We start from the raw sequence: 17274 nt of genomic DNA, 5'->3' as shown, positions 1-17274 counted from the left end.
ATAGATGTCATACAAGTTCTTTTCCCTAAACACGTATGACTACACACGGAATGCATGCCTACATCATTGACGAATGGGAGCTAGTCACATATCTCTCTGTGTTATAACTGTTGCATGATGAATGTCATCCGGCAAATCACCGATCCATTGCCTACGAGTTTGTCCCACTGCCACTGTTACTTGCTTTGCTCTGCTGCTATTACTACTGTTGCTGCTACTATTACTTGATGTTGCTCTTACTTGTTGTTGTTGTTACTCGCTACTGCTGCTACTTGCTACTGCTGTCACTATTGCCGTTCCTTGCCACTTTTGTTACTCGTTACACTGCTATTACCTGCTACAATACTTTTCTGACGCCGTTGCCGGGGAGGCATCAAGTCAGGAATAGTTGCACGTCAATAGCTCTTTTCTGGCGCCATTGATACTTCACTTAGGAATAATCTGCCGTCAACAGATTCTTTCCTAGCACCGTTGCTATCATACTACCTTTGCTGCTTATATCCTGCTTGTAGATACTAATCTTTCAGGTGTGGTTGAGCCGACAACTCAACTACTAATACTGGAGAATATCCTTTCACTCCCATCGTGTCGAACCAACAAATTTGGGTTGAATACTCTACCCTTGAAAACTGCCGCGATCCCACACGCTGGTGGGCCATTGCAAGACAATTGCTAATTGTTGAGCAACTGGAAGCAGTGCACGCGGTCACCTATGGGACCTTTGGGCTCCTTTGTGGTTCGGCGGGGAGGTCGTATCGCACAAAGAGCAGAGAGTACGGAACAACACGATGACGAGACTCGTTTTTTACCCAGGTTCGGGCCGGTGTGAAGCGTAAAACCCTACTCCTGCTTTGGTGGATTGATTGGGGAATACGAAGTTTGCATGGAGCTATGCCCCATTATGGGTTGCCGGGGGAAGCTAGCACGCGCGTACACTTACGCTTGGCTCTAACCCCTAGGAGGGCCTAACCTACTAAGTGTCAAATCTCCAAGTGCTTGAATACCCAAAGATCCGGATCCTTTCCTAGGTTGCCTCAGGCTTCCTTTTATAGCTCTGCGGCTGCGTATTCGAGCTCCTCTCTAAAGCATAATATGTTGGGCCTACCCATGTTGGGCCTACTTGCCCTGCGAGCCTCCATCCTGGCCCACGTTTGGTTGGATTTCTTGTCGTATGCACGTCGTGGTGGCCTAGTAGGTGGGGTTTTCTTTTTAATTTTTTGTATGTTATTTTTTTGTTCTTTTCTATCAAAAATACCATGGAAATTCTTTTTGCTATGAAATTTTTCTAGTTGATTATTTTTTCTATTGAATAATACTATAGTTTTCTTTTAGTTGATCATAACAAAATATTATAGTTTTTGCTACTAGAGTTTCATAAAAGCTTTTTGTTGTTTATTTTCATGAGTGTTTGAGCTAAATGACCATAAAATTGAAATTCACTACAAATGAAGAATTTTATAAAATACTTTTTGTTAATCTAATAATGTTTCATTTTCTTTTATGTTAAGTAATTAGTTTAACCTAATACTTTTTGTTAACCTGATTTTTTCATGCATTTAATCATTTTTGAGCTAAATGACCTTTAAATTGAAAAACACTACAAATGAACTGTGAAAGGTTGAATTTGGCATGGTATTATAATTTCACCCACACACCATGTGCTAAAAAATTTAGAGGATTATGGCAAATAGTGGATGCACTTCATGTACAAACTCGACAATCTCTTTCGAAGTATCATGGTTTCGGACGAAAACTCATCTATTACAAAGGGATTTCATTTTTTGAACATATTTTAACTTCACACTATTTGTGAGGTCAATATGCACCATTCAAAGCCACATCATCAATTTTCAACCCTTTTCTGACTTCATTTGCTATTTTTCATGCATTTAATCGTTTTTGAGCTAAATTACCCTAAAATTGAAAAGCACTACAAATGAACTCTAAAACGGTTGAAACTTGTCATGGTATAATAATTTTACCCGCACAACATTTGCTAAAAAGTTGAGAGGGTTATGGCAAAAATTGGATGCACTTCGTGTACAAACTGGACAATCTCTTTCAAGTATCACGGTTTTGGACGCAAACTCATCTATTACTAAGGATTTCATTTTTTTGAACATATTTTTACTCCAGAATATTTGTGATCTCAATATGCACCATTCAAAGCCACATAATCAATTTTCAACCCTTTTGTGACTTCATTTGCTGTGTTTCATGCATTTACTCATTTTTTGAGCTAAATGACCCTGAAATTGAGAAGCACTACAAATGAACTCTCAAAAGGTAGAAAGTTGGCATGGTATCATAATTTCACCCACACAACATGTGCTAAAAAGTTGAGAGAGCTATGGCAAAAACTGGATGCACGTAGTGTACAAGCTGGACAATCTCTTTCGAAGTATTAGGGTTTTGGACGAAGACTCATCTATTATAAAGGGATTTCCTTTTTTGAACATATTTTAAGTCCAGACTATTTGTGAGGTTAATATGCACCATTAAAAGCCACGTCATCAATTTTCAACCCTTTTCTGACTTCATTTGCTATTTTTCATGCATTTTATCAATTTTTGAGCTAAATGACACTCACATTGAAAAGCACTACAAATGAACTGTGAAAAGGTTGAAACTTGGCATGGTATCATAATTTCACCCACGCAACATGTGCTAAAAATTTGAGAGGGTTATGGCAAAAACTGGATGCACTTCGTGTACAAGCTGGACAATCTCTTTCAAAGTATTAGGGTTTCAGACGAAAACTCATCTATGACAAAGGGATTTCATTTTTTGAACATATTTTAACTCCCGACTATTTGTGAGGTCAATATGCACCATTCAAAGGCACATCATAAATTTTCAACCCTTTTCTGACTTCATTTGGTATTTTCATGCATTTAATCATTTTTTGAATCAAATGACCCTGAAATTGAAAAACGCTACAAATGAACTTTGAAAAGGTTAATCATTTAATCAGGGTTTAGGACAAAAACTCATTTATTTAATTAAGTATATAAAAACCATTGCGGAACATCATGAATAGAGAAAAGTGACCAAATTAATACAAGTTCATCATCAAATGTTATTACTGAAAAAAATAAATACATAAAGTCCTCATAGAACAACATACAATTCTCTAAAGCATCTAATTAAAACATACATTGAAACTAATATACAACTATGTAAAACATTTAAATGCAATAACAAATGCGACCAAAATCGCAACTAAGGTAATAATTGATCCAACAACATAATGATACCAAGCCTCATTATCAATGGCATATTTTCCAAACCTTTTAATCTTCAAGCGCATTGCATTCATCTGGATCTTACGTAGATCGATGACATCGACAACATGTAACTCCAATTTCATCTTCTCTTCTTCAATTCTTTAAGAAAAATTAGATAATTGTTTTTTTTCAACTAGATTTAACCTCTCGACAAGAGGGTCAGTTGGAATTTCCGGTTCACATACCTCCTAGATAAAGACATATATGTCAAGTTGGTCCGCATAACTGTCATAAACACTAAATGAAGCAAATAGTTATAAAAGATAATATACCATATCTGAATCATAGACCGGACGAGAGCCGACGCGGGCGGATACCAAAACCATGGCACTATGTAATAACAAACAATAATAAAAGTAAGAAAATTATACAAGTAACTATATAAATCATACAAGTCATAATTGTTTTTCTAAAAAAAGACAATTAAGAACAAGAGGCTCACTACAGTGATGCAGGCGACAAGATCGACACATGCAATGGACGGGGGAGAGGACGACGTGCACGGGGATGGGACGACGCACTACACATGTGCAAACTAAAAAATTAATTTGAGGTGGCTCGGGCATTTCATCACACTTCATGTGCATAGGAGGTGAGAACAGAGTAGCACACACCTGCACACGCTAGCCGGCCAAAAATGAGAGGAGTGAGCGGACAGGGACAAGCATATATATAGGCAATCTTTTAGTCCCGTTTGTGCCTAAAACCGGGACTGAAGACTAGCCTTTAGTCCTGGTTGCAGACACGAACCGGGACTAAAGGGGTTGCGCCAGGAGCCAGGCCCTTTAGTCCCGGTTGGTGGCTGGAACCGGGATTAAAGGTCCTAGAAGAACCGGGACTGGTGCCCGCTGAGACCCGACCATCATCCTAGCCGGTCGAAACGGGACTCATGCACGAATTAGTCCCGATTCGTAAGTCGAACGAGACTAATGCTCTTATCAGGCCAGGACTAAAGCCCTGTTTTCTACTAGTGTGATCTTAACATTTTTTAAATAAAAATTGATGAAACTTGTACATGTATTATGGACAAAATCAGTGAACTAAAATTAACGACCCTTTAACCAATTACCATTTAACCATTGGTTTATTTCTATATATTTGTTAGCCCATGATAACTCATAGAATCACAGATACTATGCTAGTAGGTATAGAATTACATGTTAATTTTTTTTAAATCTGTTATTTCTCCTAAAAAATTGTTATTTGTTTTCTAAAATAAATTGCACTAATCAAAGTGATCGGTTGATTTGGATAGATTAGAAAAGTTAGATTTGTTATTTTTTTGGTCTCAAAATCTGTTATTTGTTTTTAAAATAAATTGCATCAATGAGAGGTATCATTTGATTTGAATAAGTTAGGAAAGTTAATTTATACACTAAAAAGGTGTTAGTTTATAATAAAAAAGGAAAGAAAAATAAACGGTTTGAATAAAAAACCAACGTGGGAGGAAATAGAGAAGATGGGATGAAAAAAACAAAATAATAATAATTCGTGTACCAGGCCACCCACCCTCTTTTATTTAGGAACAGAGAAGAGATACGTGTAGAAAAACGTTTCCATATCCAAGTCCGAGTCATGGATGGACCGCTGTTATTCTGCAAGTTATATATACGGAGGTTATACCCTGGCACTGTCGCCGAGCAAACGTATCAGCCTCAGGTTAAATTTTTTTGCGTTGGTGATCGGCCGGTGAAAGCCAACATGTCGTCGCCTTCCCAGTACGTCTCTCTCCTCGAACATTGCTTCCCCTATGCCCTAGCGTAGCGTCTTATTATAAGCACGTACTGTATTTAGTTTTTCGTTTTTGATTGATGGTGAGTCTTTGATTGATGGCGCTTCCTCAAACATTATTTTTTTTTGGCTTGCGGCGTGAAAAGCGGAGGCCGCCGGAACTCTTTAAATTTTTTTCCCGAGACAAGTTTGTGAGATATTTCCCCCTCTCGAGTGCGAGTCGAGTTCGGAACAGGAAAGCTTGTTTCTTTTCCCCTCGCCCATCTCCCTTTCCCTTTGCCTCCCCAAACCCCCAGCAAACCTCCATGCCGCCTAGACGACGCCATGGGCCTTTCACGATTCTTCTTCCCGATGGTCAATACCTCGATGCCTACACTGACGACGATGGGAGACTTGTCACCGGCGGATCGGAGGGCCGGCCTGTCGGAGAAATCTTCGCCGACATCCGGCGCCGTCGGGAGGCCGCTCAGGACGCCGCCCGTCGCCGCCACCATCCGCAGCGGCGTCCACAACACCGTCCACCATCAGATGCGGCCTCCACTACCCAACCACCTCCAACCTGCAACCCCTCCCCCTCCCCTCCCCTCTACTCCACTCCACCATCAGATGCAGCCCACCCCTCTGCAACCCCTTCTCCTCCCGTCCACGGTCAGCTGCAGCCTCCACAACCCGAACCCATCCCCTACACTCCTGGCACGCCTCGTCCCACGCTCACCGACGTCGACGTGGACGCGACATGTCTACGCATAGCAGATGCATTTGAGGAATTCGCCTACTCCGACGGGGATGGACAACTCTTCACGGACGTCGATGAGATATCTCAACGCGTAGCAGATGTACGCATGGAAGTCACCTGCTCCAACATCCAGACGAGGCCCTACGATCGGCCGCAACCTCCACAGTATGCACTTTGTCGCCCTGTCCCTCTCTCGACTGTCTCTCAAGCAACATGCTGGTTGCTCCAGCCTCCCAGACGTATGCATGCTAGGAATACTGGGAGGTAACAGTAGCTGCCTTTCTTTCTTCACACATCTAATTATCAAGAAAACAAATTTTATGTCTGATGGGATGGAGGGTTCTCGTGTATACATAGATATACTGAAGAAAAAACACTAATTCTTTCTTCTTTCCCTCGGTGTTCTGTTATTGATTGATTCAACTTCATGTACGTATTATGCATCTCCAGTGATAAATCAAGTTATTCTTCAACTCATCGAGTTTATTCGACTACAGACTTGAGCATGCGGCGTTTGTAAATATGTCCATCCCTCACCCTCGTTTTGATTTCCCAAAGATTCAACCTTGCTGTCTACTAACTTTTTAACATGTTCCGCTTCAGGTGTGAGTACCCTTATTATGATGTGCCCGAGCCGTTGGAAAAACCACTGCTAGAGCCAAAGAACGCAAACGCTTCCTCTTCCTCCACGCAGCCAGTTGCGATAACTCATGACATCTCGCCAGTGTCAAGGCAACTGTCTCCGCCTATTTTCGCGCGCAATCCTTCTGGTTGGCATTTACAATTTTTCATCAGAATAGATGTTGGGGGTTATTTCCACACGTATCCTAGTCTGGGCGGGCCATTCCAGAGCTTGCAGGAAGCTGAGAATGCTATCGCTAGCCATCTTGATGAGCTGCGCTCTCCTATGATGTGAGTTTTCTCAACTTTTTCATGGATTTTCACCATAACAGAAATTACAATGTACTAACATTTAGAATACTCGGAACTGAACTAGGTGCACAGATGGGCTTTCGGATGCTGAGATTGGTATATTACACGACCTTTACTGGCCTGATGGCACAAGGCAGAAATCTTCTAAAGGCAATGCGAATCATAGGAATATCAGCTTATTGGTTCAAGCGTTACTGGACAAATACAATGAAGATCATCATCTTTTGGGGGTTTATTACTCTCTCTCCCTCTTGCCCATGCTCACTCCTGGAGTCCTGGTCCTGTTACCAGGATTGTCTTATTTGTTCTTATATTCATGTTCTAATTGCTGACACAATCCATGCCTCCTTTTCAGGATCTTGCATATGAACTTGATGATGTTCTTATCTTCAGAAAATTTTTTGAGGGAGAGAAAGTGATTATGTTCTATCATATCAATCTGGCTACAAAAACCAAAGGAGAAGATGGTTTGCACAGTGGCATCAACAATCTATTTTTTGCTGAAGTCGGACAAATTGAAGGAGAAAATAAAGAATATGTATATGTACTCAATTCTTTATGCATGGTTAAACCTACTGACAATGGTATATTTTCCACCTTGTATATTTAGTTCTGTACACATACAGTTTGGCTTCACATTTATCTGATTGACTTGTTTGCTTGCCCCTTGTTTCATGTTTACCTTCATCTCATCCACTGTTTAATGTCTAATATAGTTCATGCCAGCCATTAGTAGCAACTTTCTAGTTCCTATGGTTGATTATTAATTTGGTAAGGAAATGACTACTCGATGGTTTTTGTTCCACCTTGACCTTAGGTAACTTCTGTTCATACAGTTTGGGGTTACATTTTTTTTTTGATTGACCTGTTTGGTAGCTCCTTGTGTCATGTTCCCAAGCTTTACTTACGTTTTAATATGTAAGCTAGTTGATGGGCAACAATATGTACTGAGAGTCTAAACGTATTTTTTTGCCTACTTGGTTATTTGCTAGTTACTTTCACTTTAGATTAAGTTCTGTTATACAGTTTGGGGTCACATTTATCTAGTTGCCCTTCATCTTATTCGTTTTCTTTGAGCTTTACAGTTTTAATATCTAAGGCAGTTCATGCCCAGCCATATGTATTGACTTTTACCACACCCTTTTTTTGCCTAAGGCCAATGCTATGGTTGCTTGAGTTATGGCAATGTTGATTTGAAGCACCCTGTTGATACTGATAAATACAAAGGTGGCCACACTGCCCCGCGCTCACCATGTTGCGGTTTTGATCTACGGTGTGATGTTATTACTGGCCTAGATGTACCTGCATACATCGAGGATGAGGAGGCTAGGCTGGCAGAGGAGGAGGCTATGCTAAGATATATATACAAGGTAATCTCGTATCTTTGTGGTTGGTATCTTGTGTGGTTGGTATTTTGTGTGGTTGAAATTATTCTCCTTCAGTGCCCTGCTCCGGCAAAATCGGATAGTGCAAGAGTGCCTGCTGGTTTGGCGAAGAGAGAGGATGCTGGTTTGACCAAGGGAGAGTATGGCCAGGGAAGCACGAAATACATTGTACCTGCTAGGCGTCGTCCGCTGGTTTGAGTACCCCCTCAGGTACGCAGATAAACTTTATTTGATTTAGGTAATGCTTGATCTCTCTACTCATCAGTGTCCTCAGTGTTTCATTAGGTTCAAGCATTATAGTATTCTTACAATCTGCAGGGTTGTATGTTTTTCCATGGCAATGAATCTTTAGTTGATTAACTAGAGCCTGGACCCAAATTTACCAACTTGTCTTTTCCCATCACTTTGTGGATTTGCATTGTATTGACATATTATCAAGTATTAGGGCAATCGATTCCAAATTTTGCTAGACATTTAAGCGCTAGTGTCATTTATGATCAATCAACTACCAATGCTCTCAAACCGAATATCTCTTTTTTTTTAATTTGAAGTATAGTGAAGTAGGATGCATTGTTACAAATGAAAATGTATGCCCCTGACATGTTTTATTTTATAACTTCTGTCATCCTAGAATTGTTCCCTTCTGGGAGACGATGCTCAATTTGTTTTTATCATGTACTCCCTCCGTTCCTAAATATAAGTCTTTTTAAAAATTTCACTAGGGGACTACATACGGAGTAAAATGAGTGAATCTACACTCTTAATGTATGTCTATATACAACCGTATGTAGTCCCTAGTGAAATCTCTAAAAAAGACTTATATTTAGGAACGGAAGAAGTACATGCCAAATTGCCAAAAATGAAATTCCATTCCTGAGTTGTTTTCCTTCAGAACTCCTTGATATTCTTGCACTATTTCCAAAACTTGAACTAGCCAGCAAAGTTGATGTTGCTTGCCATAACTATCCTTTAGATTAGTTCATTCATATTCTTCGGCCATTAATCTCATTGCATGTTTTTGTTGCTTTCTCCAGCTTTTAGTCCCACATCTTATGAGAAACGCCTTTCTTTTATCTTTCAGTTTTCAGTATCTTGGAGAAGGACTAAACTTGTCGTGCACCATCATTTGGGACGTCGTTGCTGCAACGGCAGAATGTATGGATCTGCCATTTGCTTGGGACTTGGTTGTAGCTGGTCGGAAGTTTGCTGCTTTGGGACCATAATGGTGTAATGTTTCATATTTGAGTTCAATGGAAGGTCGGCAATGGAGCTGCCTTTTGTTTTTCAAATCCTGCTAGTATTTATGACTTGGTCTTTCATCGGCACGTAATTTCCAGCTGGTTAGCGCATAGGCGCCTCATCTAATTTTCATCGACATGTAATCTGCCATGATGTTAACACGGACGCGCCTCATTTGATTTTCATCGATACATAATCTGCCATGATGTAAACACACAGGCGCCTGAGTGGATTTGAAGCGAATGGCTTTGCAATTATTGTGGAAGGATGTTTCAATGGATTTGAAGCGAATTTTAGTTGTGTGGAGCAAATGTCGTCACAACCAGACTACCAAAATCTAGCCAATGTCGTCGCTTACAACTCATCTGCATGCTGGGTTTGAGCAAATGGGGGTGATCTGCGCCCGCGCCGGCACAGATTTTTGGACGGCCGCGTGCGGGCCGCAGGATCCACCAACCCCGCGTCGTCCGCACCGTTGTATCTGCATGCAACATTTTTCTTCCTATGCAGCAAAATTTTGATGTCATACAACAATTTTTTCAATGGTTGCCACAAAAAACAAAATTTATAGCAAAAAAAATATCTACGTGATCGTAGCAAAAAAACGAAGCTGATGGTACGTGGTAGCAAAAGTCAAACGCCGGTTGTAACAAAAATTTACGTGACGTGTATGCAACCTTTTAGTGAACGGTTGCAGCAAAACATGATGCCGGTTGTAGCAAAAATTAACACGGTTGTAGCAAAAAGTAAAAAACATCGATTGTAACAAAAAATCCGACGAACTAGAGTTGCAACCAAACCTATATGCAGTTTTTCTACTGAGACAAAATATAGTAAAAAAAACACTTGCAGCAAAAATGACGCAGGTTGCAACATATTTAGACGAAAAATGTTGCATCCATTGACCGAAGAAGCGCGCGGATGGGAAAAATGTTGCAAGGCCCGCGGGCGCCAGTGGGCGACCGACGCGTCTGTTCGGCCGGCGCGCGGGTGGGAAACGATTCCCTTGAGCAAATGAGTAAAGATGGATAAATCTCTATCCTACTACTTAAAAAATATGAAACGTCCCCTTTTTTGCCGCGGACCGCGTTTGGCTTCTTCCCTTCGCCAAACATCTCTGTCCATCACACTAAACTCATGCAAAAGGAAATCTATTTATCACTGCCTAGGGTTAAGCTTGTTGTCGCCTTGCCCCTATCCACCTTCTACCCAGAGCGGCTGCTAGGAGGGGTAAAATTCACTGTTATGACCTTTTTGCGAAACTTGAGCAGGATTTTTTGTAAAACTTGAGGATTACGAAACTTGAGGAGGATTGGACTCCACGTTAAGGATTTGACCCTTTTCCTACCGCTAACCTCCACAACAGGTATCCTAACACAACCTACGACCAACCTCCATGACAGGTAGCCTAATACAACCTACCGCCAAAAGGCCCGGCGGTAGGATAACGTCATAACACTGATAGTCGTCAGCATGACTGACGTAGAAAAGGGACCTACCGTCGCAGACCCACTACAAGAAATATGCTAACTTGCGACCTTCAATATTGGTCTTCGAATGGTCGTTGATTCCCATTCGCGGCCGGTTAGTCAATGACAGGTTGACCCATTGGGTAGTACTATTAAAAATCGGGCCTTATGAAGACCTCTACTCTCGAAGGAATGTTTCAGAAATTGGCGTGTACTCCAAGCTTAGAAGGACTAGGTCGGCTCATCTATCCCCGACTAATAGTTGGTAACTTGTAAACTCTAGGGTCCATGGTGCCTATATAAACCAGTGACGCCTATCTGTGACGCCTATCTGCCTATATAAGCTAGTCCTTTAGAGGCTCACTAGGGATAATGTGTTGTCTATGTATCCACATATATATTTGAGTTTCCAATCAATATAATTCTAGCATGGATAATAAACGATCATCATGAAAAGAAAACATAATAAGAACCAATTTATTATTGCCTCGCATATTTCCAACATGCAAATCCTTACTTCTCTTTGCGAAGGGTCATTCTATTTACTTTGATGTTATTTTCTTTTTATTTGAGTCATCATCATTTTAATTAAAGCACCAGTCGTGAGAGCACTATTGTCATTTTTATGCATTGGGTCTAGTTAATGTTGGATGTGAGCATGACCCGTGGAGCCGGAGCCCGTCGGTACTATGTTGGAGCTCCGTCGGGGCTGCAATGGAGCTCGACCGAAGTTGCGATGGAGCTTCGTCGGAGCCGTCGATGTTGCGTTGGAGCTCCGTCAGACCTGCAATGAAACTCGATCGGAGTTGCGATGGAGCTACGCCGGAGACGTCGGCGCCGTGTTGGAGCTCCGCGAGGGCTGCACTAAAGCTTGGCCCGAGTTGTAATGGAGCTTCGCCGAAGCGTCGGTGCTGCGTCGAAGCTCTATCAGAGATGCAATGAAGCTCGCTGGACGCCCTCGATGCTGCGTTGGAGCTTCGATGGGGCTTTAATGGCGATGTGTTAAAGCTGTCACGCTCGCTGCTTGCATGGAGCTGATGTGATCCAATGGCCATCAACACCAAATGGGCACCTGCAGCAGGGCCGGCCCAAGTATGGTTTTCTTCGCAAAAAATTAACGTGTTGCTCGCGGTTCAAACCTTGAACCTCCAATATAGAGACATGGTCACGAAACCATCCCACCACAAAGCACCTTCTAATTAGTTAAAAACTTTTTTCTGTTTTATTCTTGCATTCTCCTTTTTTGTTTTTTTTTCTTTAACCTCGCTCAACCATTTTTTCTTTTGTTTTTTTCTTTGACCTGGTTCAACGATTTGAAAAGAGTTCATCAAATTTGTTCTTTTTTAAATCATGAACTATTTTCAAATTTCTGAACTTCTTTCAAATTTGATGATATTTTTGCAAAATCAGTGAAGTTTTTTCAAATTTGATGTTTTTCTTTTCCAAAAATCGGTGAACTTTTTTCCAGAATCGATAAACATTTTCCAAAATCATAGATTTTTCCAAATTTGATGAACTTTCCTAAAATTTAAATAAACTATTTCAAAAGTCGTGAACCGTTTTGTTTTTACGATTTTTTGTGACCTTTTAAAGTTTATCTGTTTTCCTGTTTTTTTCAATTTTTTATGAACTCTCAATTTTTTAAAAGTCGTGAACCGTTCTGAACTCCCAATTTTTTATGACCTTTTTAAATTTATTTGTTTTCCTGTTTTTTCAAACTCAACAGGTTGAAACTGGTGTCGTGCGACGGAGCGACCACGCGGAAGCGCTCGGAACGGGCGAGCGTGCTGCTCGCTCGCGTAACCGGGCCGGACCAAAACTGAGCTACTCTCACCCCGTCCTCCTTTAATTTTTCTTTCTTTTTTTAATAAATAAAAAGAACTAAGGGCAAAATAGTTTCTTAGAGAGTACGAGGGCAAAACAGTTTAACAATTAACAATTGGAGATAAAACTTGGGAATACTTTGAATCGGCAGGTTATCCGGAGTCAGAGGTAGGTCTATTTGGAAAGCACGGGACTCTCTCTCTCCTTATCTCTGCGAGTCTCCGTTTCAAATACGTTTCGATCCCAGCAGGCACCGGAGAAGCAGAGACCGGCGTCTCGCCGATACCCTAGTAGTATATGACTCCAACCCGCCCGCGGCATCCTAGGGCGTCTACATAAAGCGCGCCGCCGGCCCGCGAATCACCACCCAGCACCGCCCGCCCCCCAATTCCTTCCCCGCCACGATCATCATCTCGGTTCGGAAGTACGTACGGCCGCGATCGACGCCATGGATCGGAGCGGACGCAGCGGCGCCAGCAACAACGACAACTGGTCCACCGGCCACCCCGACCTCGCCGCCGCGCTGGCCGCGATGCGCCTCGGCAACCCCTCTCCGCGGACACGGGAGCAGCAGCAGGAGCAAGCGCCGCAGCGGCAGCAGTCGGCGTGGTTGCTGCAGAGAAGGATGATGTCGATGGAGGCAGGGCTCCAGGTTGCGCGGCAGTCCTGGTTGCAGCAGTCACCGCAGCAGGCCTACCAGGGGGAAGAGATGGGCTCGTCGAGCGGCGGCGGCGGCGGTGGCTACTTCTCGCCGATCGGCGCCGCCGCAGCGGCTAGTAACCCTAGCGCATTGTACGACAACGCATTGTACGATAACGCATGGTACGGCAACTCGGCAGGCCGCACCTACTTCAGCGCGCAGGGCCAGAGCGGTAGCCAGCACCACTTCGTGGCGGCGTCCGGCCCCTCGTGGGCGCAGCAGCCGTACGTTCTGAGCGCCAGCGCCAACCAGTACCAGCCAGTCAACTCGCCGGTGGCGGCGAGCTCCTCCAACACCAGCCTGCAGCACCTGTACCAGCAGCAGTATGCCATCTCGAACCAATCCGGCGCCGACGGGTACGCCTGGGCCGTGCCCGATGATGACAGGAACCAAGTAGATCTGAGGCTGAGAGCCATCAGAGCCGCTCAGGCTCAGGCGGGTCACAGGGCGGCGCCGGCGGCCCAGCCGCGGGGTGCCCGGACGCCGGAGGAAACCCGGTCGCGGCTGCTCAGGGCCCCGATTGATCTGCACGTGGTGACGTTCCCCCAGTCCCCCAAGCACGTGGTGGAGCTGCTCCAGGAGGGCGACGACAAGATCCGGCTGAACGTGCTCGCCGGGGTGACGCGCCGCATACACGACTTCATGGGCAGCAGTGACGGGCACAAGGTGTTTGTGGAGCTGCTGGTTGCCTGCGCGGGGCGGGACGGCGAGGTCAAGGCCATCGTAGAGGCCGCCTTGCACTGCAGGCCCAAGCTGCTGCCGCTGATGAAGCACGACCACGGGTACGTCGCACGAAACGCATTGCTCCTCCAGTCGCCCGATCGAGGCTCCTTCCTAGCTACTTGGGCAGGATGTAGTATGTGCTAATTGGTTGGTCCGCATGCAGGGCGAGTTGCCTGGAGCAGCTCATGGCGGCCGCGGCGCCGGACTCCAACCTGTGCGCGATGCTGCTGGATCGCTTCCTGTATGAAGGCGTGCTGCTCGACGGCAAGGGGGACCGGGTGCTTAACTGCTGCTTTGACACCATGAGATACGAGGACACCAAGGTAAGGTCGCAGTAGTGATCGTCGATGATCGATATACATGCATGCTACTCAAGTACACATACTACGTACTCAAGGTCGCAGTAGTCGCCACTGTTGCTCGTCGATGACGTACGTATGTATTCTATGTATATGTATAGGTGATTCTGCACGCTGCCCTCGACGGCGACATGATGGACGCGATGGCATACTCGCGGTCGCCGGCCGGGTCCAAGTGCCTGGTGGAGTGCTTCAACAATGCCAGAGGCAACGAGTTCCGCAGGCTCCAGGACGCCGTAATCGACAAGGCCTACGACCTGGCCATGGGCGAGTACAGGTGCGTAGCCTACCTTCCCCGGATCAAGGACCGATCATCGATGGTTCCAAACTTCCAATCAATACTGATGGTGGATGAATTAATGCATGGTTGCAGCAACTACTTCGTGCAGCACGCCCTGGAGCACACCGACGTGCAGACGCGGCAGATACTGGTGCAGCGGCTGATGCCGCACGTGGTGACCCTGTCCCTGCACCGCACCGGCAGCTACGTCGTGGAGGCGTGCTTCCAGAAGGCGCAGCAGGTCGACCAAGTGCTCCACGAGTTCCTGATCATGGGCGACGACCAGCTCGTCGAGCTCGTGCAGGGCAACTACTCCAACTACGTTGTCCACAGGCTGCTCGACGCCGCCAAAGAGGTGAGTACTACCAGCACCTAGCTAGCTCCCCCTATCTATCTAGATCACCGTGCGGCCATGCCAGGCTCTGACCGTGATCGATGGCGTGCCGGCGTGCAGGGGTATCCCAAGGAGACGCTGGGGCTGGCGCGGCGGATCTACAGGCTGCAAGGGGCCCGCGTCTGGCAGATGTTCACCGACAAGGTGATGAGGGTCGTCTGCAAGATTCTGGCTCGCAAATCTCGTTTCGGCCCCTCGTATCGCTGAACGCTGATCGCCTCCGGGCTGGTGTAGCTGCTGCTGCCTTAGTTATGTTGTTGTCGACAAGCGCGCAATATGAGCGTTTCCTGTGCAGTAGGATTTTGTGTAGGCGATGGATCGATCGAGAGCTTTGTGTCTGTGTCGTTGTAGCGGAAGCGATGTGTGTGTTCGGTAGTTTGTTTCTCTATATATAGTGTGTGTTCGGCTTGTTAGGGGTGCTGTAAGCGCTAAATATGTATGGCAGCAGTACTATGTTTTGTGCCCAGGTTTTAGGTACTTCAGTAGATAAACAGCATAGCTATTTTACAGTCTAGCTAGTTGTTTTGGCTTCGTTTGAATTTTTGCCCGATCGTGCCCTATGATTAGTGCTGGAAACTTCGGCCAGAGGCATTTTCTCTTGAATTTGGGCTGGTCCTTTTGTCTTGAACTCGTGGTTAGTATTAATTATAATTTGGTGATTTTGTTGTACTTTCTCTATTGTGTGTTTGGTTTGTTAGGGGTGCTGTAAGCACTATGTATGGCAGCAGTACTTTGTTTTATGTCCAGATTTGAATAGTTTGAGGTGCTTGACTAGATTAATATTGGAGTTTTATAAACATAATTCTATTTTACAGTAAAAAAATCATAATCATTCAAAATTTTGCTCAATCGTTCTACGGTTCATGCCGGAAATATCAGCAGGATGCTTTTTATTCTTGAGTCCCTGCCGGTATTTTATTGCAGGGGGCATTTAGTTTTTATCTTAATTATTTTCTATGTTTGGGACTTTCTTTTGAATTTAAATTCTGAATTTACTCATTTTTCATGGCTCATTCTTCTATCCCTGAATTACTGTTGTTAGAATTTACATTTGTTGTGAATTTAAGTACTAGTACTACAATTAATTCCATGTTTACCTGGGGGTTTTTTTACGATTCATTCTTCTTCCCCCAGAATTAGTATCGTTAGTCTTCCTACAGTTCCAAGGAACTTGATTTATAGTTTATATATTTTAATTGATGGTGGAGGTGCCTGATGATATATTTTACAGTTCCAAGGTAACCCTAGCTGCAATTCTTGTTGCACGTATACATGTGGTGTTGTAATTGTTTGCGTCTTCAACTATATTTTCAACTAAGTAAGAATTAGCCCTTATTAGTCTTGCAATTGACTAAATTTCAATGAAGGTCAATTCACTTTCAGTTGAATGTTAAATCCATAGTCAAACAATGGTATGCCTCACACCACAGTTGTTTTTTGAGTATTAGATAACCCCACTCAAAGTCCTGTCTGGAACAAGTTAAAAGTATAGCAGGTGCAACCAAAAACTGCACCACTGAGTCACCAACAGAAGTTTGAAAAACACACACAGAAGTTTGACATTGTTTAGATTTTTTATGGTGTATATGTTCTATATAAGTATATATGATTTGATGGTGGTGGTATCGCCCGATGATGTATTTTAGGGTTTTTCTAAAGTAACCTGAATTACAATTCTTGTTGTGTTACCTTGTATTGTTGTAGTTGTTTGCGTCTTCAACTGATTGTGAATGAGAGTGGCTTTTGTGCACCACGCATATTGCATCCACGATGCACCCACAATCAAAAACTTAGCAAAACATTTCAAAAAAATCTGAAACTTTGTGGCTGTGATAATGACTAAATGTTTTAGGTGCTTGTAAAATTTGGTTGCGAAATGACATCCGAGGAGATCACTACAAAAAGAACAAAGTTCATGCTGTAAACATGTGAACAGTAACATGGGTGCAGCGCATCATTTGTATTTCGCCTTGTATGGAGATCATTTGATGTTTTTTGGTGATAAAACTTTGCAAGCTCCTAAAACATTTTCTCATAATCACATACACCAAGTTTCAGATTTTTTTTATTTTTTCTTCTTCTTTTTTGAATTTACTGTTCACTTCATTGGTGCATCGAAGCTAGGTGCAGCCACTACTTTCCCATTGTGAATTAGCCCCTTCTAGGCATACTCACAATGTATATGAACGTTCCTGTGTAGTAGGATTTTGTGTA

At 43.6% G+C, this 17274-nt stretch overlaps 1 protein-coding gene and 1 pseudogene across 1 annotated transcript; both read left to right on the top strand.

Moving 5' to 3' along the window:
- The first annotated feature begins 5252 nt into the window (after nucleotides 1–5252).
- Nucleotides 5253–9391, top strand: LOC123446943. Its single transcript, XM_045123488.1, has 7 exons — nucleotides 5253–5919; nucleotides 6358–6666; nucleotides 6752–6917; nucleotides 7043–7271; nucleotides 7843–8057; nucleotides 8130–8282; nucleotides 9154–9391. The coding sequence occupies exons 1-6, from the start codon at nucleotides 5324–5326 to the stop codon at nucleotides 8268–8270; spliced, it is 1656 nt and encodes a 551-aa protein (XP_044979423.1). The 5' UTR covers nucleotides 5253–5323; the 3' UTR covers nucleotides 8271–8282; nucleotides 9154–9391.
- A 3661-nt stretch (nucleotides 9392–13052) lies between these two features.
- Nucleotides 13053–15817, top strand: LOC123446942 (annotated as a pseudogene).
- Nucleotides 15818–17274: the final 1457 nt, after the last annotated feature.

The sequence above is a fragment of the Hordeum vulgare genome, chromosome 4H (assembly GCF_904849725.1).
Source record: "Hordeum vulgare subsp. vulgare chromosome 4H, MorexV3_pseudomolecules_assembly, whole genome shotgun sequence".
NCBI classification, from domain to species: Eukaryota; Viridiplantae; Streptophyta; class Magnoliopsida; order Poales; family Poaceae; genus Hordeum; species Hordeum vulgare.
This window is presented reverse-complemented; position numbering and strand designations above follow the sequence as displayed.

Coding starts and splice junctions, on each gene's coding strand:
- LOC123446943 (XM_045123488.1), top strand. CDS start 5,324: ATGCCGCCTAGACGACGCCATGGGCCTTTCACGATTCTTCTTCCCGAT. Junction 5,920..6,357: donor GATCGGCCGCAACCTCCACA/GTATGCACTTTG, acceptor GTTCCGCTTCAG/GTGTGAGTACCCTTATTATG. Junction 8,058..8,129: donor TGCTAAGATATATATACAAG/GTAATCTCGTAT, acceptor ATTCTCCTTCAG/TGCCCTGCTCCGGCAAAATC.